This window comes from Haliotis rufescens, unplaced genomic scaffold (genome assembly GCF_023055435.1).
Source record: "Haliotis rufescens isolate VD_foot unplaced genomic scaffold, xgHalRufe1.0.p SCAF_2, whole genome shotgun sequence".
Taxonomy (NCBI): domain Eukaryota; kingdom Metazoa; phylum Mollusca; class Gastropoda; order Lepetellida; family Haliotidae; genus Haliotis; species Haliotis rufescens.
In genome coordinates, this window is record NW_025963890.1 from 65,072,218 (window position 1) to 65,096,711 (window position 24,494).

A 24,494-nucleotide genomic window follows, 5' to 3' on the forward strand; every position below is an offset into this window, starting at 1 on the left:
CGCCTGTCTCGAACCACGGGTAACTCGAAAAAATGTCCATGTGTGTCAATGTATATGATCCAAATAGTAATCTATAATTGATTATCTTAATAAACTTGTTGAATGAACGCAACACCATACCTGGTTAGGAATAACCTGTTTTCTGACAAAACGTATGCTGCGTATCGTCTGCTGGAGGGCAACTTCTTTCTCTAACAGCAGTCGCTGCACTGCACTGGCCACTACACAGAACAGACCGCTTCGGGTGGCACCGTCGCTGCAACAGAAGAAGGTACCATGTCAGTTATAAATATACGCCAGGTGATGACTGAAAACAAAAGGAGATATAGAATGCTGTTGCGGATGAATGTGTAGCCTATAAGTACCTGCAGACAACTAGGAGGGGTGATGTCCCGGTGTTCCACTGTCTGAGAAAGTCGATTAAGCTCAGGAGGCTAGATGGGGATTCCGGAAGTGAACTCTTCTGAGGCCAGGCGGAAGACCGGAACACGGTTACGTCTTTTTCTTCGGTCTGCGTGAAGAAACAAACCCATATTGATCTAAGTGGGATAGTCAGTTGATGCGCGCTGGGGTCAGTAATACACGCATTCCTGCTTTGTGACGGTGGTCTGTATATAATAGAGTCCCTAGCAAGGTACACCAGTGATAGAGATCAAGAACAACGTCCCACGCAGTGATGACAAACCATCGGCGAGCTCGCACATTGAAACCACATGGGGACACATCCCACTCCGTGCACATGTCATTAGAAAAAAGGAATACAGTATAGTTTGATGAGACAGTCTCTACGTTTTACTTTTTTCCCCGTGTGTGTGTGTGCGTGCGTGCGTGCGTGCGTGCGTGCGTGCGTGCGTGCGTGCGTGTAAGTGTTCATACGTAATTCCAGGTTGAAATATGTACAAGGCTGCCAAATATATCGTGTGTGCGTGCGTGCGTGTGTGTGTGTGTGTGTGCGTGTGTGCGTGCGTGCGTGCGTGTGTTTGCCACTTGGTTTGCGTGTTGTACGACGGATGTTGCTCGTAATACCAATCACTGATTTGTGCCTTGTCCACATAAATATAAGCTGAAGTTCGGCGTTAAAAAAGCAACACACAATCATCACACGCAAGTTATAAGTTGCCGTCCAAATCAAAATAGAAACATAAGCCTTTCAGATCTGCTCATAATACCAATCACTAATTTGTGTCTTGTCCACATAAATATAAGCCCCGTGAAGATTCCGGGGTAGAATAGGTCTTCAGCAACCAATACTTGCCATAAAAGGCGTCTATGCTTGTCGTAAAAGGCAACTATTGGGATCGGGTGATCAGGCTCGCTGTCTTGGTTGATGCATGTCATCGATCCCAATTGCGTGGATCGATATGCTCATGAGGTCAATCACTGGATTGTCTGGTCCAGACTCGGTTATTTTACAGGGCGCCGTCATAAAGCTGGAATATTGCTGAGTGCGGCGTTAAACAACAAACCAACCAACCAAACAACCAACAACATAAATCTAAGTTGGTGTTAGGCGTAAAACAACAAACACACAATCATCAAACGCCAGTTATAAGTTACCGCCAAGGTCAACATAGAAACAAAAGCCCTTCAGATCTGCTCATAATACCAATCACTGATTTGTGTCTTGTCGACATACACATAAGTTGGGATTGGGCGTTTAACAACAAACACACAATCATCATACGCCGGTTATAAGTTACCGCCCAAGTCAAAATAGAAAGAAAAGCCCTCATGGATATAGCTACTTAGAAGCAACCAGACGCTTAATGTTACACTGAAATATATGTGTGAGGACATATTAGCATTATGGTAATGAGAAACGTGTACAAAAACAGAATGTATGTCTCTACAAAGTTGTACATGTGTCATTCAGCATTCCAGTGTTGTGGTAATTGATGTTTTCGCATGTAATTAGAAGATTGTCACGAACATGTCACCGCCTTTTCGAGTTTAGTATTTCACATGTCTATATCACTAGATTGCAACTGCATTAAATACTAAATACATAACCAAATAGAAAGTGACGTCTATGAACATAAACCGGTGTATCAGATTAACAAGTAACACTAGTGTCGACAGACAAAATACATCTGATCACCGCACGTCATCAGACCGGCTAACATCTGGTGAACATAATGCTTTGTTGGCTACAGTGTTCTACATGGGAATGTAGAACATGATCAAGTTTACAAGGGAACAAGGAACACATAGCAGGAACAACGTGATCAACACAGCATGTGTGTGTGTTTGTGTGTTGGTTGTGAAATTGTACAAGCTTGGTTCACATTACTATCCTCCATCACCAAACCTAGTTTCCTCTTTGATATCGGCACGACCGATCAGTTACTACCATCCATCGCACAAGCTTCCTTGTTGAATTGGTGTAGAATTCCTGCACCTACTTGTAAATATACCACCAAAACATAACGAGTCTCGATTAACCAGTAAGTCATGCATACTTAATTGCACAAGGATGTATATTATTGTTGACACGACAATCACCGCGTTTCAGTTTCATCAGTCAGAGACATGCTTCCTTGTTGATTTGAAACCGTCATATTCCTTGTGGATATCCTTGTCACGTGATAATATTCTGTAATTTCAGCATCTGTCATTCATCATCGTTAATATACATTATGAAATACTTGACAAAATAATTATATTTTGTACTTGGAGATTTTATTGTCTCGTTAATGTAGACAATAGCTATGTTCAAGTGGCAGTGTTAATGTTCCACTTAGCATTCCACACATGAACTATATTTAGGAAAAAACCCACGAGTGGGAGTTGTTTATCTTACAATAAAACACTGCAGGGTGAATAAGCCATGAGGGATGCAACGTCGAGTGGATTAATCTCCCTGCAAGGTTTTATTGTACGATAAACAATGACCACGAGTCATATATATATATATGAGATATCAACACCAGGTACAACTTCTTTAAGGGTGACGATAAATTGTACAAGCTTTAAAAATATTTACCCAAATTTTAATAATGATGACTCCCCAAATATAATTCGGATATGTCGGTCAAGTCTATTTTACGAACAGGTGGGTTAAGTTGGGTAGTTCTCACGTCGATTATCTGTACCTTTTCTCCCAATACCGATTGTTATATCTCTCCCGCTTTACGTGTTTATCTGCGTAGACCAGCTACATATATGGGGAACAACTTACTAGTCACTTGGAACCCACTGAAAATAACGTCGTCCAATATATGACGTTATCTTGTTGCGAGCGCATATTCGAATCTCCAGAAATGACGTCATGATAGAACAATGTTTTATCGCGAATTAAAACACATCTGTGACGTAATTCTATTGTTTGAACGCTCCATTACTTTTCGGGAATGGAGAGTTGTTTGTCAACTATACATTATTCTTGAACCAAAATTCGAATTAATTTCCACTTAGGACAGAACAGTAAATTATTTCAATTTCTTTCCGAAAACATGTTTCCCCAGTGGGATTCGAACCCGCGTCGTTTGATCTGATATCGTGTAATTTTCAACCTCAGCTGCGGTGGCACATGAAGGAATCGTGTGAAATTAACTATTAAATATTTTCATAATTTTGCAAACCGCTAAAAAGCTCAAAATAATATGTATATAATATTGTGTTAGAGCAGGCTACCTACAACAGTGTTCATATTTACAGTAATAAGATAAACCTTTGACGAGAAATACAAAACAGGTAATATATATATCCTTGTTCGGGGCTCTATATTTCCTATTATTCCCGTCAGCATGTATTGACAATATGCAAGCAATCGATAAATACTAGTTTAGGACCCAACAAAATTATGAAAAGCCGTGTACCATGCATTGTAAATGTCAGCTCGCGACGAAGCTTGGCGCACGTGCAACAGCGCTAGAGAACGCATTCTTCGTGCATCACGCAAGGGCGACTCACGCAGTATAAATACAGACAACAAAGCATTCTGGTTTATTTTTCAAATATTTTCCACAACAGAATATTTTATGAAAGTGTAATGAGTTTTAGGGAGAGGAATATCCTCGTAACTCTCCATTCCTTAAGATAATGGTCGATTATTTTTTCAAGGAATGGAGAGTTACTTGAACATTCCCCTCTACATAAACCACGCTTCGTTCTTCATTGTTCGATGCGATATATCGCTTAATACATTTTCCATTATACGTTTCCAAATTGCATACACAATATATCCCCAGACAAACCGTGCGCTGTGGCTCGCGTCGTTTACAATGATACAGTGAAAGTGTAATACTAGTAGTTTTGGCATGTCACAGTGATGCCAATATACTATTCTCATCATAGGATTACTTATGCATATGAGAGCAAGCAACTATAACGCTTGAACAGAAACAGTATGCCCTCATTATCAATTCACACACAACACTAATGTATAACATGTATCTAATATCCCGTATGGTTGACAAATGTAGTGTGATTCAGTGTGAACTGGAGACATTGTTTTAGTGTCCGACCATTTGATATTCTGCGGAGGGGCCCTGTGATTGTATCAAAAAACATATATTGTCCTCTTAAGTTCTTGAAAGAAAATAATATGCTTCATATTGTTGAAAAAATAAATTGTCTTCCACAAGGACACAAATATTTTGGCTCGTAGTTTTAATTAAAACAATATCTGTTTTTTGCAGCTATAGCTGAATAGCTTACGCCGTATTTAGCACTATCTAAACCATGTCACTGTTGCTGACGCCATAACACCATGAGGGGAATCGTACCCGTGTCATCAGTCTGACAATTCAACGCTTCAACCATGAGACGACCGAACCTTCCCGAGATTAACAGAAGTGTTTCTGATCCCTTACTGATATCATCTATATCTTGATATATCACTTCCCACTACAATGTAGTGAAATATAACCCACCTCCTAGTATATGTACTACCTTGATATATCACTTCCCACCACAATGTAGTGAAATATAACCCAACTCCTAGTATATTTACTACCTTGATATATCACTTCCCACTACAATGAAATTAAGAATTGACCTTCACTTTGTGTTAGTTCATTAGAGCATGAACCTTCATAGAGTGAGGGCCAAACTGTATGAACGTCGGAGCGCGTCGTAAGACATTTACGTCAAGTACATGACTTCAAAATGGCCGACATGATAATCGTGACGGGAGAGATTTCCGAAGTTGTTAATGAACCTGTGGCGGTTACATGTGTTAGTCGACGTCATCATTGATCAACTGGCCGATCATTGAAAGGTGATTTAAGATGCGTCTAACTGACACTGTCACTGTCAGCCAGACACGGATCGAGCCGATACTACGATAGTTTGGATGTGCATTTCTTTGCTTGGTCATTAGGATTGGGGGCGGTCGGGTAGCCTGGTGGTTAAAGCGTTCGCTCGTCACGCCGAAGACCCGGGTTCGATTCCCGACATGGGTACAATGTGTGAAGCCCATTTCTGGGGTCCCCCGCCGTGATATTGCTGGAATATTGCTAAAAGCGGCATATAAAACTCACTTACTCATTCATTAGGATTGGCATTAGGCGGTTATTCGTGAACAATCAAGGTATCAAGTTCTCTGACATTTCTCAATGTATACTGAAACGCTGAGAACAAGAATAAAGGTTCCAAGTGATCAGAAAGAACGCTTATGTATGTTTTCATGCTGGTTTCCCCAGGAAAGTGGAAGTAGTCCGTCAGTGTTTACGCCATTCAAGAACACGGTCTCGTGAAAAACGTATGAACGTCAAATTGTGTCGTTCATACACTTATTAACGTCAATTTCGCGGTCATGTGACCAACCTCTTGATATCTTGATATATATCACTTCCCACGACAATGTAGTGAAATATAACCCATCTCCTAATATATATACTACCTTGATATATCACTTCCCACAACAATATAATGAAATATAACCCACCTCCTAGTATATATACTACCTTCATATATCACGTCCCACTACTATGTAATGAAATATAAACCACCTCCTGGTATATATACTACCTTGATATATCACGTCCCACCACAATTTAATGAAATATAACCCACATCCTAGTATATATACTATCTTGATATATCACGTCCCACTATAATGTAATGAAATATAACCCACCTCCTTGTGTATAAGAGACTCCTTGGTCATCTGTGATCGTGAATGAGTACCATTCTATAACTCTAGTGGTACATCTCTCTAATAATACTCGGGGCGGTCGGGTAGCCTAGTGGTTAAAGCGTTAGCTCGTCACGCCGAAGACCCGGGTTCGATTCCCGACATGGGTACAATGTGTGAAGCCCATTTCTGGTGTCCTCCGCCGTGATATTGCTTGAATATTGCTAAAAGCGGCGTAAAACCTCACTCACTCACTCACTCTAATAATACTCACAAGCGGCAATGCCTCATCTATGAATAATACTTTCACATGTGTACGTGCGAAAGCCATCAGTGTCCTTTATACCTACCCCCAGACTGTAGGAGATCTTCTCCATGGTAAAGCCGGTCTGTTTCTCAGTCTTGCCTTCACCTACGCTGAAGGGGCCAAACTTGGCCGGCTTGTTGTCCTTGGCCCAGAACACGCCACACTTCTGATTTCATAACATCAAAAAAAATGGATAATTGTTGGTAATAAACTAAAACAAATAAGATATATTTATGTCACGATTTCTAAGTGACTCACACGTAAAACATTTCACGTGTATATTGAAAAGGTAAAACATTATTTGCTTAAAAGTGTGTATGTCCTTCCTTCAGATTAGAAATTGGATTTTATTATCAGGTTACAAGGTAGACACAATTTTATGAAAACAACTTCTTTAATACTGTTAAGTTGTTATCCATAAATCTGTGTCTACCTTGTCACCCGTCAACTTCTAAGTAATGCCTATCAATTATCAGGTTGTATTCAAATTGTATTGTGTTATTGTTTTACACCCTGACGCCGAGACTCACTGCGTCCAAGTCGGTGTAGTTCTCCAGCAGGACAATGCCACGGATGTCGTAGTCGTGGACCAGACGCCAGAAGTCAACCACCGTCGACGTCAGGGGGATTTGAGTGAGGATAAAAGCCTCCCGCTTCTCATACGACTGAAATATGAATAATATTGGGATATGTATAAGAAATAACAATATCAATTATATTTGATAACGGAAATACTGGCTAAGAAAATATGAAAGGATCCAAATTGTTCATAATTTCTATGACAACATATATCAAATAAATATTTATCATATTGAATAAACGTTTAAAGAACATGTGATACATGTTGGGGACAATTACCGGTGCGATGACGGCGTTGATGTAGTCAGTGCCTCCTGCAATATGGGTTGAGAGAATAGCGCGATGTTTGTCTCCTGTAAGAAAAGCGATACACTTAAAGATGGACAGTACTTTTCATATTTAACCTTTTCATACATGGGCGTTCATACTCTTTGTGTCTTGTCTCTTTTTGCATCGACATAATATGTAGTTGTTTTTGCCGACACCATACTTACAGTACAATACCAGCCTGAAAAGTATGTGAGCCGAACTTCGAAGGATGTAGAGTACACACTTAAAATTTGCATCTACAATACGTTCCATGCTTACAGGCTGTATGTGTACCAAATATACAGCAAAGTAACATATTATGCACTCATCAAAATGACTAGATATTCTCTGTTGACAAAACTGTTGTCAAAAATAGTCCGAGCAATAATCTAGACATTGCAAAAATTTCAGCACGCTGGCTGCCAAGGCTTCCGTCTTCTGATCAGAAATGTTCCAGGTTTATTATCTCTCGTGGTAATTTGTGTGGAAACAGCTAACGCCAACTCCTGATAAGAAGGCAAAGCCTGTGTCATCAACAGGCAACGGGATGGCTCGGGGCTTCTGGGATTCTGAAGAAATCCTACTGGTGGACTATCTCCCGTGACTATTATTCTTATCTGCTAAAGCAATTGCGTGAGAATATCAAGACAAAACGTAGTGACAAACTCACTAAAAGAGTGTTGTTTCACCAGGACAGTGCACCTGTGCGAAGTTTGTTGTCGCAATGGCGGCAATGTATGACTGTGGTTTCGAACGTTTTGAACATCCTCTGTATTCACCTCATTTAGCACTGTTTGGCAAACAATCATTACTCCATTTCGGCTTCGAAAGGGCATTTTACACTTCCAGGAGGAAGCCTTCTACACCAGTTGGATCCTGTCAGTCTGGCATCGTTGACAAAAGTGTGTGAACCATGGAGAGGATTATGTAGAAAATTAATTAGCAACCGACTCCATCAAAGAAGTCCATCAAAGTACCTCCTCATGCAGTACCTATTTACCTATAGGTTACGGATGTGACTGGTTGCTATCTCTTTCATTATAGCGAGATTCCAGTCTTACCCTATCCCGCCATGAGTCTGGCACGACGAAACCTACCAGGAAGAATCTCCTCGCTCCTGTTTTTGTTGATGTTCTCCAGGTCTCTGGCAGCGTCACTCAGATGATCTGTCACAGGACACTCGCTGAGTTTCTGGAGTGAACAGGTGGAAGTAGTTAATGCACAACCAGCACTAATACCAAACAGAAACATTTGATATCAGGAGCAATGCTCTGAGTATTGGGGATATAACACATAATCAGCAAGTTCACACAATGTTATCACATGTTTATGTACAACTATTGTATCATTTCAAGGTTAACTTGAGGCACATAGCACTCACCTGATAGGCAACAGCAATGCCAGAGCCTCCCTTTAGCTGTTTATAAGCGTTGTCATAGAAACTGGCGGGTGTGGGGTGCACTGTATGACACAGAGCGTCCAGGATGCAGTCGTGCAGGAACACATACTGGGACTATGGCATATATGCAAACAATATGACATTAAAGTCACGTGTGTAAACATCAAAAAATAAATTATCCGAGTATTTAAAAAGACGCCTTAAAGTAAACTCTGACATCTAAACAAACAATAAAACCTCGCACAATAAAACTTCTTACAGAGATTTACTGTGCAGAATTTCATATCTTAGCTGCTTAGAAACACAGAAATCGTATTCAATCCTATATTGACTATTCTCTCAACACCATTCCAATGATTGTTAGAATCATCAAAGTAAACGACTTAGACCTGCGTTCCTCTGGCATTCAACAACCTATCTTAGAACAAAATTATATTTAAAGTGACATTAAACCTCGATCACTCATTAACTTTCATACCCTGCCTGATCTGATACGTCTGATCCCCCCTCCTCCCAAATTACTATCTCAAATTATTTCACATAAACATCACTGCAATACCATTGATGACACAATCCTGCTTGTTGAGATGTTATTTCCTTTGTTTGTCTAAAAACCCTTGTTTCCCCTTCCTGGTGAGGCTTCCCTGTATCTACTGACCTGTGTCTGCACCATGCTGACTCTGAAGTTCCTCAGCCGCCAGACACAGCCGTATATGTCCACCTTGCTGCGGGTCTCTGCGTCTTGTATCAGAGAGTCCAGAGCAATCAAAGTTCCTGTCCTGCCTACGCCAGCACTGGACAGGGAACAAAGAAGTTATAACATTACCACGCCTGTTTACATCTAGCTGATATTGACATATACTCACCAATATATAAAGAAGATACCCCGGGTGGTCTATGTAGAAGGTTAAGGGCATTGGGCTATTTATACATACACGACACATCAGTATTAAATGTGAACAGACACAACGTGGTATTCTCTGTCAGCTGTACTGGTATTGATTGTTTGTTGTTTAACGCCGCACTTAGCAAAGACGGCGATCTTTAAATAATCGAGTCTGAACCAGACAATCCAGTGATTGATATCATGAGCATCGATCCACGCAATTGAGATGCGATGTAATGCATCAACCAAGTTAGCGAGCCCGAAGAAGACCTATTCTAACCAGGATCCTTTCGTGTCTGTACTAATATTGAAAAGTACTTTATCTGACAAACCGTTTTAAAGAATACATGCAATCACAGTTCAATGACGCGCTATGAACACAAACATCACAAATGTTGGGTCATGAACATGGCACTGGAATATATCCAAGCCGGTGTTATTGCCAACATCCCGTTGCCAACATATACACTCTTCTATACACTCCGTCCTATTACTTTGGTTTTTGCTGGCATCCGTTTTTCTAGCTCGTTTTCTTGATGCGTTGTTGAATACAATTTTATGCATTTAGACACTCTCAAACTAGTTATAAATATAATCTAGTAACTGTACTGTCCATCGACGACAGTGAGTGAGTGAGTCTGGTTTTATGCCGCTTTAAGCAATATTCTAGCAATATCACGGTGGGGGATACCAGAAATGGGCTTCACACAGGTTTTATTCAGTCTTAACGTAGTGATTAATGATGCATCACTTGTTCCCGTCACGGTATGGCTGGAATTTTGCCGATGCGACGTTACATTTGAACTCAGTCACTCACTCACTGCACTGCACACCACTTGTGACTGTACCTGCAGTGTACCACCATGGGACCTTCCGCAAAGTCACAGAAGGTCCTGACTTTGTTCCTGAGGTCCACCAGAGACATGGTGTTGTCTGGCACATCCTTGTCAGGCCACACCATGTAGTGAACATGTTTCACGGTCTTCTCCACCGCTCCCTGTGGAAGATATGCTTATTCATATAAGTCCAGCTTAAACCTTAACAAATATCCATAACTATATATCGGCAATAGTTGTAAGCAGGGACTAATAGTTCTCAGAAGAGTGACAATTGTCAAACTAGACCGCCAATTGTTTTTGTAGGGTCCTTGGTCAAAATTAATGGAGGGCTTCGGTACATAGTCTATCCATACCCAAACAACAACTAGAAGGATGTGAGGTGAATTGGAGTTTAACGGTCACTATTGCACTTATGTCGCGACGAGGGTTTGTCCACTGAGTCCACTGAGTCCACCGAGATACCATGGTACAGTGTAACATTGATACCCCGCTCAGACACAGTGCACTTACTCCCAGCCGACCAGTCCTTGTTTTAGCTCCTTAATGCCGATCGCCAGACAGGGTAACACCACGTACCATCTTTTAACGTCTTTTGGAATGACGCGGCCGGGGATCGAACCACCGACCTCTCCGGGCAGACGCTCTATTCGCTGCACCACGGAGCGGTGAAACTGGAAGGAACGGTCATGGACTAATTCACTACCTTCGCTTTATTAACTAATTGAAATTGTCAATCCCACCTTCCTCATTTTAAGCGTCCTGATGGTTAAGTCAGCAAGGGGACAGGAGTCAGCTACTGTGATCTTCCAGGGGCCGAACGTCTTGGAATCCTCGCCTGGTTCATTGGGCCAGTACGGCTCACACCGTCTCTGTTATACAGGGGACATTCGTAGATGGTAAATTTAAAAACATCAACACCGTACTCGAATATTTACCAAAACAGCTCCATGGGCCATAGAAGAAAAGAAATAGTGATGAAAAGTATATGAACTAATCATTGAAAATCAGTGATGACACCAGGTGTCTACGAAAAGGATATGCTTGTTCTGCTCTACATTTATTTCATTTCAGTTTTAAAAGGCTGTGTATATTTGGATAAGCATAATGATTACGAAGAGTAGCATGTTGAGTATATTAAATGATGATTAATTCATTTATCACATCATAAGGTCATCAAGTCATATCAAAATTAGACATCACCCTTCCATCTTCAATGATATTGGCCAGCATGACGATGACAGGCACGTTCTGTTGCCAGATCATCTCCCAGAAGTCCACGACGGTGTGAGGCAGGGGCCCTGGCGCCATAAGGGATAGTTGAGTAAACATGACTTCATCAGGGGTGGAATAAGGTGAGGTGATATGGGGTTTAACGTAGTGTCCAAGATTATTGCACTTATAGCGACGTGTATGCATAGCGACGTGTGTGTGTGTGTGTGTGTGTGTGTGTGTGTGTGTGTGTGTGTGTGTGTGTGTGTGTGTGGCTCCTTGTACTAGTCCGGACTGATGCAGATTTATAGTGCTAGCACACTGAGATACCATGCCGCAGTTTAACATAAATACCCCACTCAGACACAGTATACTGACCCCGAGCCGACCGGTCTTTGTTTTAACCCCTTATTGCCGAGCGCCAGACAGGGTAACAACATCTTTAAACGTCTTTTGGTATGACGCGACCGGGGATCGAACCCCGGACCTTCCACTCTCCGGGCGAACGCTCTACCACTAGACCAAAGAGGTGGTTCCAATGAGATGGCCATATGTTAACTTAGATATATACATTATTATACGAGAAAAGTGAGTGAGTGAGTCAGTATGTTTTTAGCCGCTTTAAGCACTATTCCAGCAATATCACGGCAGGGGGCACGAGAAAAGGGCTTCACTCATTTTACTCATTGGAATCGAACCGGGTCTTCGGCGTGACGAGCGAACGCTTAACGATTAGTCTACCCGACCGCCCCCATACTGATTTTACGAAAGAAGTGTCAGAATTATTGTAAGTCCCGAACGATATCTCTATATAAGTGCAATTATCTTGGACGCGACGTTAAACCAAATTTCACCTAACCTCACCTCATCATCTCATGGGTTGAATATCAGTATACTTCACTGCGCTCAGTATTGTTAATTATTTATTGAAGGTTGTCGTACGTAAGGCATATGCACGTTTGCAGACTTTGACGTCTAAAAGTTTGTTTACCCTGTGTTGCAATGTACTTTTTTCCCCTTGTTGGTCCCTGCAAAACAAGAAACCTTAATTGAATCATTCTTCCTTAAACACTTAGTGGGTTATAAAGTGTAATGGATCTACACATCAAGTTTACTGTGTGGATGGCTTAACAAACTCACAGACATGTTCACATTTAGAGTCTCTAATGAAGTCCTTCTTTATGTATCCCAAATATCATGTAACTGAATCTCTTGAACTTACATCAATGAAGCTGGCGTTTATGTAGCCACTGCTTCCACTCGGGCCTTTCAGCACGACCAGAGAGTGGTTGTCTTAAAACAAATCAAGTCTTTCTAATCAGTAAATGTATGCATTCAGGTATACAAAACTGCATCAAAAGACACCTGTCGCCGATACATCATAGGTAGTTATCAAGCAACAAGTACATTTACAAAATAGTGTGTACCTGTATAGGGGTGCTATTCAACGATGTCAGTCCCTTGTTACAATAAATACTCCAATTCCTCCAAAGTCATTTTTTACATTTTGTAGAAGCAAAACAGCTTTATGAATCCGCTCAGAAACATGAAAACTCACACCAAAGACTACAAGGCGAACCAAAATCAGAACAAATCTTTTGACAACATGAACAAAATGAATAAGACACGGTACTGTTTCCCAGTGTTTCGGTGAAACAAAATTTAATAGAATTATGAACATACTTTATATTTATACTTTTATACAAATATATCACAGACACACTCATGTTTTACGACATTAGTGAGTGAGTTTACATTCCAAGTCACATTGGCAATATTTCTGCCATATCGTGACGAGAAGTTGTACATTAATAATAGATATATTTAGACTGGATAAAAAGCCTGTGGTGGATGCACAGTACAATAACTATATTTTACGTCAACGTTATATATCGATAGATGTCGTGAAAGGTATAAGCCTTTGCCTTACACGGGTAAATGCCTTTAAATCGATTCTTTGGACTGTTCACTTGCGTCAGTGCTTTGTCGTGAATTGCTGTCAGACCTTTGGGGAGCTCCTGTAAATTCAACACCAGAGCAACGTCAGTTTCGAATATCTGCCAGAACATATTCCATGAGGCCCAAAAGGCCCACTAGTGATGAAAAATATAAGAATTGATCACTTAAATTAGTGATGACACCAGGTGTTCGGGAAAAGTATGTCCTGCTATACCGGTAGCACCCACAACAGTTTCTTTAAAACGTAAGTGGCAGTTGGTAAGGACGTGTGAAAACTCGATGTAAAGGGTACATTAATGTAAAATGAATGGAACTGCTTCGTGCATCATGTAGACATGAGACATATAAGATTTAGTAAATTCCTCACGAATAACAAAATCAGGCCTTTGATCCTTAGAAGGAGGATAGCCAAGTTTCAGCGACATGGGTCCATCAAGACCTTCACAATACGTACAGCATACTCTTTCACCAAGATTTCTTTTGTGGCTTTCTTCTTTGCAACGAAGTCCTTGAGGTCACTGACTGCCACTGGAACACTTCTGGGAACATTGATATAGATAGCCTCGTCATCGTCGTTGACGGCTCCGTTTTCCGATGCACCCTGGCCTTCCCGGGCTGCCATAGGGAAGCTCAAACCGTTAGTCATGTCTTCCCCAGTCTCTGAAAACAGGATAGCAATAGTCCGGTACCAACAACTACATGTGAAGCTAACCGATCTAGACCACCATACCAAACATTCATGTCAACAATTGAAACAAGAACCATTTGAAAGTTAATCAGACATGAATAAATTATCAAAAGTTACTATTGCAAGTAACTTATGACAGTACACATACACGTTGATTCAGCTTTTACTTACTTTTTCCTCTTAATCTTCTCAACGGCTCTCTAAAGAAAAACAAAGATATTTACAGATAAGCTGTGGGTTGTTATATGTAGAACATTTCACTTCAAGATTCTTACTGTCAAACTCAGATATTCATTTGTGTCTATGCATTTGCTTTGATTTCATCATTGATGAAATGAATGTTCAATACTTGATAGCTGCACTATCTTTCGGTAGTTATAAGAGGTCTTTAAGTTGGTTGATTGGTTGAGAATGAGTGAGTGATTATTGCTTATCTCTTCACCAATCATTCGCTGCGAGAAATGTCTATAATATTACCAAATGTATGCCAATACAACAAAAGCAATGCTGAAAATCACTAACATTTCAGTTAAATATCACATTCAAGAGTAAAACTACCGACTGCTCAAATAAAGATCTGTATCTCATCTTAGAGTTTGATTTCTTTAATTGGTTGTGGTAGGGGTAATGTCCTTGCAAATAAGAAGAAAACAACATCTCACCGAAAGTAGACAACAGCACATATTACAACTGCTATAACAGCAATTAGTAAGAGAACAAGTCCAACGATGAGGTTTACACCCTGGTGTTCGGCTGCAATCGAAAAAGATAACAGGTAATAGGTGTGCATGTACAACAGAGGAGGTAACAACATTACGGGAATAGTGTCAATACTGATAGTCATGTTATGATGATGTTTTATGGGATGACGACGGATGGGAGTATTCAGGAAATATGGAAATGGAAATACCAAGCAACTAGGTATAAAAACATTTAATTAAATATAAATGTCTAAAGAAAGCAGATCTAAAACATATACATGATAAATCTGTGGTACAAACTATCTGCAAGGTTACAAGGCGAAAAGGAGCTCTACGACTGCAATGGCCCTTCTTCAAAATAGATCACTTAGTGAAATAATAGCAACATGTGCTCATAGAAAATGACTGCAATCTCGGCAGGATAAAGCCAACGGATAAAAACGATATCCGTTAGGGTCATATGCGGATAGAGATGCAAATATCAAAGGTCAAGTAGGGAATACTTTCACAGTTTATAAACAAACATGGCGATCGGGTCAGAATTAACCATCGGGAATCTGGATAAACTACAGGGATAATTGCTATCATTATAAAAAAACCAGTCTAATATACTATAAATCAGTGTCTAACTGTGACGTAGCTAAGGCATTTTATAAGTTTTGGCAACTTTGGAGATATAAATTTCGATACAAATTTGCGAGGACACGAGGCCTAGCCAAGCGGGATCAGTAGCCATAGATGTGCTTGTAGACCTCTGCGGCTTGACACCTACTCAACAAATTAAAATAGTTGGATTTGGCCGAAATATGTTTGAATTGTTACCTTATTTCGTTTTGTTGCTGCGTGTACATCTGACTACACTTCTTAACGTTATGATAGGATCGACCTACTGTCAACAACGTCTGACCGTGGCCGTGACGTCTCATAGACTAGGGATAGAGTAGCTTCCCTTTGACAACGGGCAGTTACTCTAGCGGACAGACCGATGGATTGCCGCGAAAGGCAATTAAAAACAATTGTTGTTTTGCGTATATGTTGCTTCGCCACCTATAAGAAACAGATTTCGGTTGGAACTATATTGGCTACTGTCACTGTCCGACTGACACATCACTTACCCTATGACGTAGTAAATATTAATGCGCACATTCCACGAAAACTCGCAATGTTTCGGTAATGTTTGTGAGAGAGGGAAAGCGAATTTGAAGCACAGAATTAAAGAGTAACATTATATGATAAAGAGGTTATCACGCTTGTGTGTTTGGGGATGGTAAATATCCTGTATTAGGAAAAAAACACTATGTATTTAGCTCGCCAAGGCTCGCTAAATACAATGTTTATTCCTAATGCAGGATATTTACCATCCCCAAACACACTCGCGAGATATACCTCTATATATCACTTTCCTGCAGAACATGATACTAAACTCATGATGATCTAGTTGGTGGGCTGGGCAAGGTGAAATTGGGTTTAACGTCGCGTTCAGTTTATTTCACTTATATAACGAAGTGAATGCACTAGTCTGTATTTATAGCAAGTCTAGTGATATACCAGATTTAACATGGATGCCCAACTCAAAGACATCATCTTGCCTTCCAGCTGCAGTTTTACGCCGCACTCAGCAATATTCCATCTATATGACTGATATCATGAGGATCGATCCACGCAATTGGGATACGATGACATGCTTCAACCAAGTCAGCGGGCCTTATCACCCGATCCCGTTAGTCCCTCTTACGACAAGCATAGTCGCCTTTTACGGCAAGCATGGGTTGCTGAAGACCTATTCAACCCCCGGATCTTCACGGGTCTGCTGGCCAGGAAGGATAACAGTTATGATATCGAGCCATCGACCTTCCTCCCTCCAGGCAGAGAGAATAGTTCAACGTGTGCATTTGTGTCCATACCACGTTATTGCGTCTTGCTAACTCTTTAATTGTAAAATTCGTGATCGAGTTGTTGCCAGCCTACTATACATAACTTTGTTTATTAATCCGAATTACATCATGACAGAATTACCTTCAGAAACTTCACAATATTCGCCACTTCTTCCGTCAAGACAGCCTTGAGTACAGGAACCATTGACATGATGACACGTGGCATTGGCACAGTGGATGCTACATTCATCGTTACACTGTTCACCGTACCTTCCATCATCACATTCTGGAACCAAAATGAAACAGTTTAGTAAATCTGTTAGTATGCACCCGTTTTGCGAACTCCTAATATCACAGACGGAAACTCACATTGATTCTAGAATTTAGGTTCTTTAATGTTGCCTCCTTTGTGTGGATTTCATTTTGTTATTTTGGTTAGTGGATATTTATATGACATTTTCAACATACACGATCGATACAATTTGGATGAATTATTAAAATATTTTAAAAATATCAACAGATACGGGTATGTATCTACCTACTTGCACTCTTTGCACTTACCTATTGCCCTTTTTGCACTTACCTATTGCCCTTTTCGCTCTTACCTTATTGACTTTCCAAACGGAGCGAGACTGATTTGTTGCAAAACCATTATTTATTGTATTCTTCATATACGTATGGATCAACACTATAGTCAAGGCGCATGTAGATGCTCCAAGGATTACCTTTGTCGCATCTTGATATGTTCTGGTCCTTGTGTTCCCATCCATCCAGACACATGTCACAACGTCCAGTGGTTCTGTCACAAGTCTGGTTGACACATCCTCTTGAGCACTTCAGCACACAGTTAATTCCGTATGTCCAAGGGGAACAGACTGGTTGGTGATAATGAATGTAGACATTTGAATTGAGATTTATTTGCATAGCAAGTAAACTGGCTGTTTATCAATAGCTGACAGTTCCATGCAATAACGCACTTTGATAAATCCATTGTGTAATGTGTTCATTGTTGATTAAAGAAATAATGACCAATACATGTATGGGTCTGTGGCTAAACATGTTACTATTTAATGTAAGCAGTCGTCAAGAAGTTACTATAGATAGAGTGGTGTGGCAACGGGAACGCCGAGACTCGTCCAGCGTTGTATAGAGCCTTACAGTTTTTTTGTAGAAAGTTCTGGAAGCTAGGTAGAAGGTATATACGGGAACAACAGCATGCTCTCGCATCTCTCACACATTTCATCACACATATTCACGAGGAAATATCAAGACCAGCTTCCGTGTGAAGATCACCCCGGATTCCCCGTCTAGGCCCATTTCGGAAGCTTGACCACCGTCACCGCTTGGTGAATATACTGTCACTGGCGTTTGCTATAACCACTGTATTTTTGTATTTAACACTGACCATAGTCATCATAATATATATATACTGTCACTGAATAGTGTACTACCACTCTCTTGTGTACTACCATTGTAATTGTTGTACAGTAATTTGTATTGATTTGTAAACAGTCAATTTTGTAATACAAATGTTAATTGTATACCATTTGTTTTTTGTTGTTTGTTTCACACTACGTTCTTTTACTAAGTTCGATTCATTTTTGGATATATCCAAATATCCAACAAGAGTGTAATACAGAATTAAAACATGTCGTCGATTAAGGTACATATGACTAATATATTCTAAATATTCTAGAAAATCATAGGTCGGCATTAGGCAGAAATAATCTCATGTCAAGAAAGAATCACTACGTCTTAAAACATGCTAAATAGTCATACAAAGTACATATTCACACTAAAAATGTCATATTTGATTTCAGAGTTATGTCAAAAGAAACAAACCGCTGCCTTGATCTCACCACTAGCCCAATTACATATCTTAACAAGCCAAATCCCCACTCGGATCCGCCACCGATGTTTTTTGCAATCATGTTCTGTGTCTATATCTCTCAAGTGTGAATGTTTTGTACATTTCTTGAGACGATGTTGTGACAGATGTTGTGGACAAGACTAGTCGAGAGCATTTAGTAAGCTAAATACCAGACACTGACATCCCTCCATTGATCAGTGAAATACATATTATTGCAACGGTTTAAACGGCAACATTAACTTAACTAACCATAACAAGACAATACAATCAATACATAACAGTCACATATAAAGAAATCAGATTTAGCTTTAGCCCTATGCCATTTGTCTGACGTTAAGACAGCACAGCGGACATAATTAGACATAACAAGAATATACGTCTTACGAAGAAAACAAAACTATGATTATTATATAAACATCCATTTTATTTAGAAACGTGAGGCTACTGCTTAAAACCAGTTGGTGAACCCCAGTCGTTTCCTGTTGTCATCTGATTGGTCGTCTTCACTCGATGGATGTACCTCGTTTTCATTTGTGCTGGCAGAACTACTTTGACTATCAGGGGCTCATATTGATATGGAAGAATATGTGTGAAGTCATTGAAAGAAAATGCTACGTTTTCATCGGCGTCGCTGTCTGTTGATGCCTTGGCGAACGCTCGTTTGTCAATTTGTTGATTGTTTACCGCTGCACGCAGCAATATTCCAGCTATATGACAGCGGTCTGAAAATAATTGATACTGGAACAGGCAATAAAGTGATTGACACCCCCTGCATCTAAGCAATTGGGATACGTTGACATACATCAGCCATGTCAGGGAGCCTGACCACCCGAACCTGTTATTCGCATCTTACGGCATGCATAGGTTGCTGACGACTAATTCTAGCCCGGAATGTTGTCAGCTGGCGTTGTCAGCTAGCGTTGTCCGCTGGTGTTGTTAACTGGTGTTGTTAACTAGTGTTGTCAACTGGTGTTGTTAGCTAAAGTTGTCAGCTGGTGTTGTCAACTGGCATTGTCAGCTGGCGTTGACAACTGGTGTTGTCAGTTGGCGTTGTCAACCGGTGTTGTCAGCTGGTGTTGGTCAACTGCTGTTGTCAGCCGGTGTTAGTCAACTGGTGTTGTCAACTGGCGTTGTCAATTGGTGTTGTTAATTGGTGTTGTTAACTGGTGTTGTCAGTCGGTGTTGGTTACCATGGGTGAAGGGAGAGGTAAAAGAACAATAAGCATGAAGTAAAATGTCGAGCCAGTATACAAGGTCACAGCCAAAGGTTGAGGAGGATACGGGTTGATGTTTTTTTCAAAAAGAAAGCATTCCAACTGTTGTGGAAAGAGACATGATAAAAAAAAATCTATTGAATATGATATTGATTTGTTAACGATGACAAAATGATCTGAACACTCCTTTTTTGAGACGCATATGTCTATTATTCGATGGATTTCACTGCTGCGAACATACTGTTAAATACAAATGGTCTTATCAATAGGCCTTTCATGAGGGGACACTGTTAATGCGAAGCCATTTACTCATGAGTTAAAATCCCCTGCATCTAAGCAATTGGGATAAATTGACATGCATCAGCCATGTCAGCGAGCCTGACCACCCGAACCTGTTAGTCGCATCTTAAGGCATGCATAGGTTGCTGACGACTAATTCTAGCCCGGAATGTTCACACTGGAGCCGAACGCCAGTAACCTACACTTAACAGAAACAATGATCGTCTGCAAGTAGTATCTACGCTGTAGCGTCAGATCACGTGATGACAACTCTGCTTATCAACTCAAGGCAGTTTCCGGAATATGAGTCGGTTTAGCTACTAATAATGTCTTGAGTCAGATGTTATACAATTCTATGTATTGAAAGTGTTCTCTTATTTTCGTAACGAGAACCAGTGAAAAGTGGGTTAAGCATAAAGAAAGAAGAAAGATTAAACAGCCCTGCCTACTCAACAGTTTCGCCCTTGGCTGTTATCTTAATTCTATTTATTTAGAAACTGGGGATAATTAATGTCAGCTTGGCCCATCATCCACCGCCTTGAGTCCTATGACTTTGTTGTATATAAACATATTTTCAAAATGAAGTTTACCAAGCACAGAGCAAGACACGACCAACCGGTTTTAAGACCTGTGCAGGTGTAGTAATGTCAAAGTGGTGCGTAAGGCGAAAGTAACATTGTTAGGGGCTCCAATACCCTGAACCACAACGTTGCACAATTTTGTCGACCATTACCGGCAGGATTGGAGTGCTGGGGACACATGTTACCCCGGTTCCAAGCAGCATCCAAGCATCCTTGATATCTCGTATTTTGGGGTTCCCTTTATTTTAACGAGAACTTTTAAAAGTAGGTTAGCAATAGAGAAAGAAGAAAGTTTAAAGAGCGCTGCCCCCCCACCCCCCCCCCCCCCCCCCCACACACACACACACACACTCCCCCCTCCCCAACACACATACACACATATACACACACACCTTATTTGGTGTCAAGAAAAGACAGGGCAAAACATGATGAGCCGATTGTTGGATCCGAGCTCAGTTTAAGACACATCTTACCCTGGTCTAAGCAGGGAAGATAGTTCAAAGACTCCTAAAACAATCCAAAATAACACCAACTACACCATCATGAACGCATTTAAGACAATCATCAATGTCACAGGCAAACTAAAACCTAGGTGTAAACCCGAATATGCACAATATTACTAAATGTGCACCCTCATTAAACTTATGAACCGTTTAAACAGCTCTTGGGACAAGAGCAGATGCCTTGTTACAAACATACTCCGGTTTTCACTCGCGCTTCCGCCCTAACTCACTAAGGGTAGAAATTAATAATGGGATGTGGGGGAAAGTAGAAGTTTGATAGATAGCTGGCTTCATGTGTAGGCTAGATGAGCTCGCGCCTTGTCACCAAGGCCATCCTATTTCACTTGAACCGAGAACGTGGGCGTATTTGTTTTCCAGCGCCTCAATTGACCAGCTGTCAGTAAGGGTTGTCAGCTGGTGTTGGTCAGCTGGTGTTATCAGCTGATGTTGTCAACTGGCGTTGTCAACTGGTGTTGTTAACTAGTGTTGTTTACTGGTGTTGTCGGCCGGTGTTGGTCAGCCTATGTTGGGCAACTTGTGCTGTCAGCTGGTGTTGGTCAGCTGGCGTTGTCAACAGGGGTTGTCCGCTGGTGTTGTTTACTGGTGTTGTCAGCTGGTGTTGTAAACTGGTGTTGGTCAACTGGTTTTGGTCAACTGGTTTTGTCACTTGCATAGGTTACCACGGGTGAAGGGTGAGGTAAAAGAACAATAAGCATGAAGTAAAGTGTCGAGCCAGTATACAAGGTCACAGCCAAAGGTTGAGGAGGATACGGGTTGATGTTTTTCAAAAAGAAAGCATTCTAACTGTTGTGGAAAGAGACATGATGAAAAAAAATCTATTGAATATGATATTGATTTGTTGACGATGACAAAATGATCTGAACTCTCCTTTTTTGAGACGCATATGTCTATTTTTCGAGGGATTTCACTGCTGCGAACATACTGTTAAATACAAATGGTCTTATCAATAGGCCTTTCATGAGGGGACACTGTTAATGCGAAGAAAATGAAAGTAATATGCCATTAAATTAAATGAATTATCTGCTCTCGTCATATAAACAACAGTTCAAAGAAAACAACGTTTGTAGGTTAACATTAAATAAGCAAGATGATGGATGAACAAATGTAATACTCATATAGAACAAATGTAAAACTGTTTTGCAAACCTTCTCGGTCTTTTGTGTTGAGAAACATACTAACGACAAAAGGAACTGTGTGTTATATGACATTCGATAAAAAATATATTTGTTCGAAATGATGGTTGTTAATGAGCATACCTGGGGAATGAGCGTAACTTGTAATGAAGGCATTGCAAAAAGCGTTCCAATACAATTTCCAGGATACGGTACAAAACTATTACTTTCTGCATTCTCGTAATTCTAGACGTGTATTTCAGAAGAATCACAGCTGAAATGTCAAAGCATTATAACAAGTAAAAATGCTCTGACGCTTTATTTAGAAAAAAACATTGCTCTAATTGTTTATTCACAACGCGGCTGAGCTTGGGACAGCTCTTCAAGCGGAATGGCGGGCAATCAAACGCAAATTAATCCAACAGTATGTCATCAAAGTGTTGTGCATGTATCGCCCAACATGGCGAACACACCAGATATTGATCAGTCATTGTTCCATCCTTGTCACTTCATCACAAAACTTATACAGATTAGGAACGGTGGAGTATTCTTGTGGTCCTAGCATTCGCTTGTAATGTCGAAGGCCTGGGTTTGATTCCCTTCATGGATACAATACGTGAATATTGCTAAAAGTGGCGTTAAACATAAATCACTCACTCATACATATTATGACACTGTAACAAGTGAACATCGCCTTCTGGCCATGGGGTGTATCACTATGCGTTGTGTTCTCATTGGTATAGAAAGACTGTGCTTACTGTTGCAGCCATATCCCGTCCAGCCAGCTTTACATGAACAGTGACCGTTTGCCGTGTTACACGTTGACCTACACCCAGCTCCACATGATGTACAGGATTGCCCGTCCCTGTAATAGCCGCCACTGCATGCTGTAAATTAACACAAATTGTTCCAATGAGAAGTAGACAATCATTGATAAACTGGGTATTTTGTACGAAACATCGTGAGCGTTGTATGGTTAGCATACTGAATCGTTGGGCACTGCAGGACCGTACTTCCAGTGTTTTGTGTTATACTTGAAAACAACTCACATAAAATGATAGCAATAATATTTTGCTTCACTGTGCAATGATATCTGGTGTATTCTCAGCACAGGTGTCGGCAAAATTACAATCAACCGAAATAATTGTGATACGATCCGTCTACTATTAGCCAAAAAAGAGCAGAGAACCTTCAGTATCACAGTAGCATTTAAGTACCATACAGTTATGCATAATGAACTGCTCATGCCACAGCAACGCATTACATCAGTATATATGATACAAAAAGAATACCAGTTTCAAATGAATTTTCAACGTATTTTTCCAACTGATGCATTTGCGAAAAATCTAGGCTCTTCACGTCTGTCTTCTGGAGCAATGCCAAAAGATCCAGGTCAGCTAATATTTAATTTGCATGAGTGAGGATTCAAGGGTTTCGCTAAAAGGATCATGCCCCACTGGTGCATTATTTGAAATCTTCGTAAGAAGAACATGAGAAATGGCTATTGACCATTATACAACGAAGCATAAAGTTTTCCATGACAATTTCCAGTATTCGGTACAAAACCATTACTTTCTGCTTTCTAGTAATTCTGGACGTGTATTTCAGAAGAATCATAGCTGAAATGTCAAAGCAATATAACAAGTAAGAATGCTCAGACACCTTATTTAGAATAACATTGCTCTTATTGTTTATTCACAACGTGGCCAAGCTGGGGATAGCTCTTCAAGCGCAACCAAACGCAAATTAATCCAACAGTATGCCATCAAGGTGTCGTGCATGTATCGCCCAACATGGCGGACACACCAGATATTGATCAGTCATTGTGTCATCCTTGTCACTTCATCACCAAACATATACAGATTAGGGACGGTGGAGTATTCTTGTGGTCCTAGCATTCGCTTGTAACATCGAAAGCCCGGGTTTGATTCCCTACAGGGATACAATGCGTGAATATTGCTAAAAGTGGCGTAAAACATAACTCAATCACTCATACATATTATGACACTGTAACAAGTGAACATCGCCTTCTGGCCATGGAGTGTACCACTATGCGTTGTTTTTCTTATTGGTATAGAAAGACTG

At 40.5% G+C, this 24,494-nt stretch overlaps 2 protein-coding genes across 4 annotated transcripts in view; both read right to left on the minus strand.

The window, feature by feature from the left end:
- Positions 1-24,494, minus strand: part of LOC124122699 (multiple epidermal growth factor-like domains protein 11) — a 286,895-nt gene that overhangs the window by 112,258 nt on the left and 150,143 nt on the right. The gene's annotated exons all lie outside the window — the stretch shown is intronic.
- Positions 1-24,494, minus strand: part of LOC124122701 (multiple epidermal growth factor-like domains protein 11) — a 51,978-nt gene that overhangs the window by 2,724 nt on the left and 24,760 nt on the right. Inside the window, exons 18-37 of one of the 2 annotated variants that reach the window (XM_048400379.1) lie at positions 23,168-23,296; positions 17,555-17,704; positions 16,972-17,115; positions 14,917-15,007; positions 14,426-14,454; positions 14,021-14,226; positions 13,538-13,625; positions 12,830-12,900; positions 12,599-12,635; positions 11,599-11,696; positions 11,139-11,267; positions 10,408-10,556; positions 9,332-9,467; positions 8,656-8,787; positions 8,372-8,465; positions 7,245-7,318; positions 6,917-7,051; positions 6,430-6,552; positions 366-511; positions 121-256 (exon numbers count right to left, since the gene is read on the minus strand). In XM_048400379.1, the coding sequence (XP_048256336.1) occupies positions 121-256; positions 366-511; positions 6,430-6,552; positions 6,917-7,051; positions 7,245-7,318; positions 8,372-8,465; positions 8,656-8,787; positions 9,332-9,467; positions 10,408-10,556; positions 11,139-11,267; positions 11,599-11,696; positions 12,599-12,635; positions 12,830-12,900; positions 13,538-13,625; positions 14,021-14,226; positions 14,426-14,454; positions 14,917-15,007; positions 16,972-17,115; positions 17,555-17,704; positions 23,168-23,296 (2,297 nt within the window). The remainder of the gene's footprint in view (positions 1-120; positions 257-365; positions 512-6,429; positions 6,553-6,916; positions 7,052-7,244; positions 7,319-8,371; positions 8,466-8,655; positions 8,788-9,331; positions 9,468-10,407; positions 10,557-11,138; positions 11,268-11,598; positions 11,697-12,598; positions 12,636-12,829; positions 12,901-13,537; positions 13,626-14,020; positions 14,227-14,425; positions 14,455-14,916; positions 15,008-16,971; positions 17,116-17,554; positions 17,705-23,167; positions 23,297-24,494) is intronic. The other variant, XM_048400380.1, reaches the window with a different exon arrangement.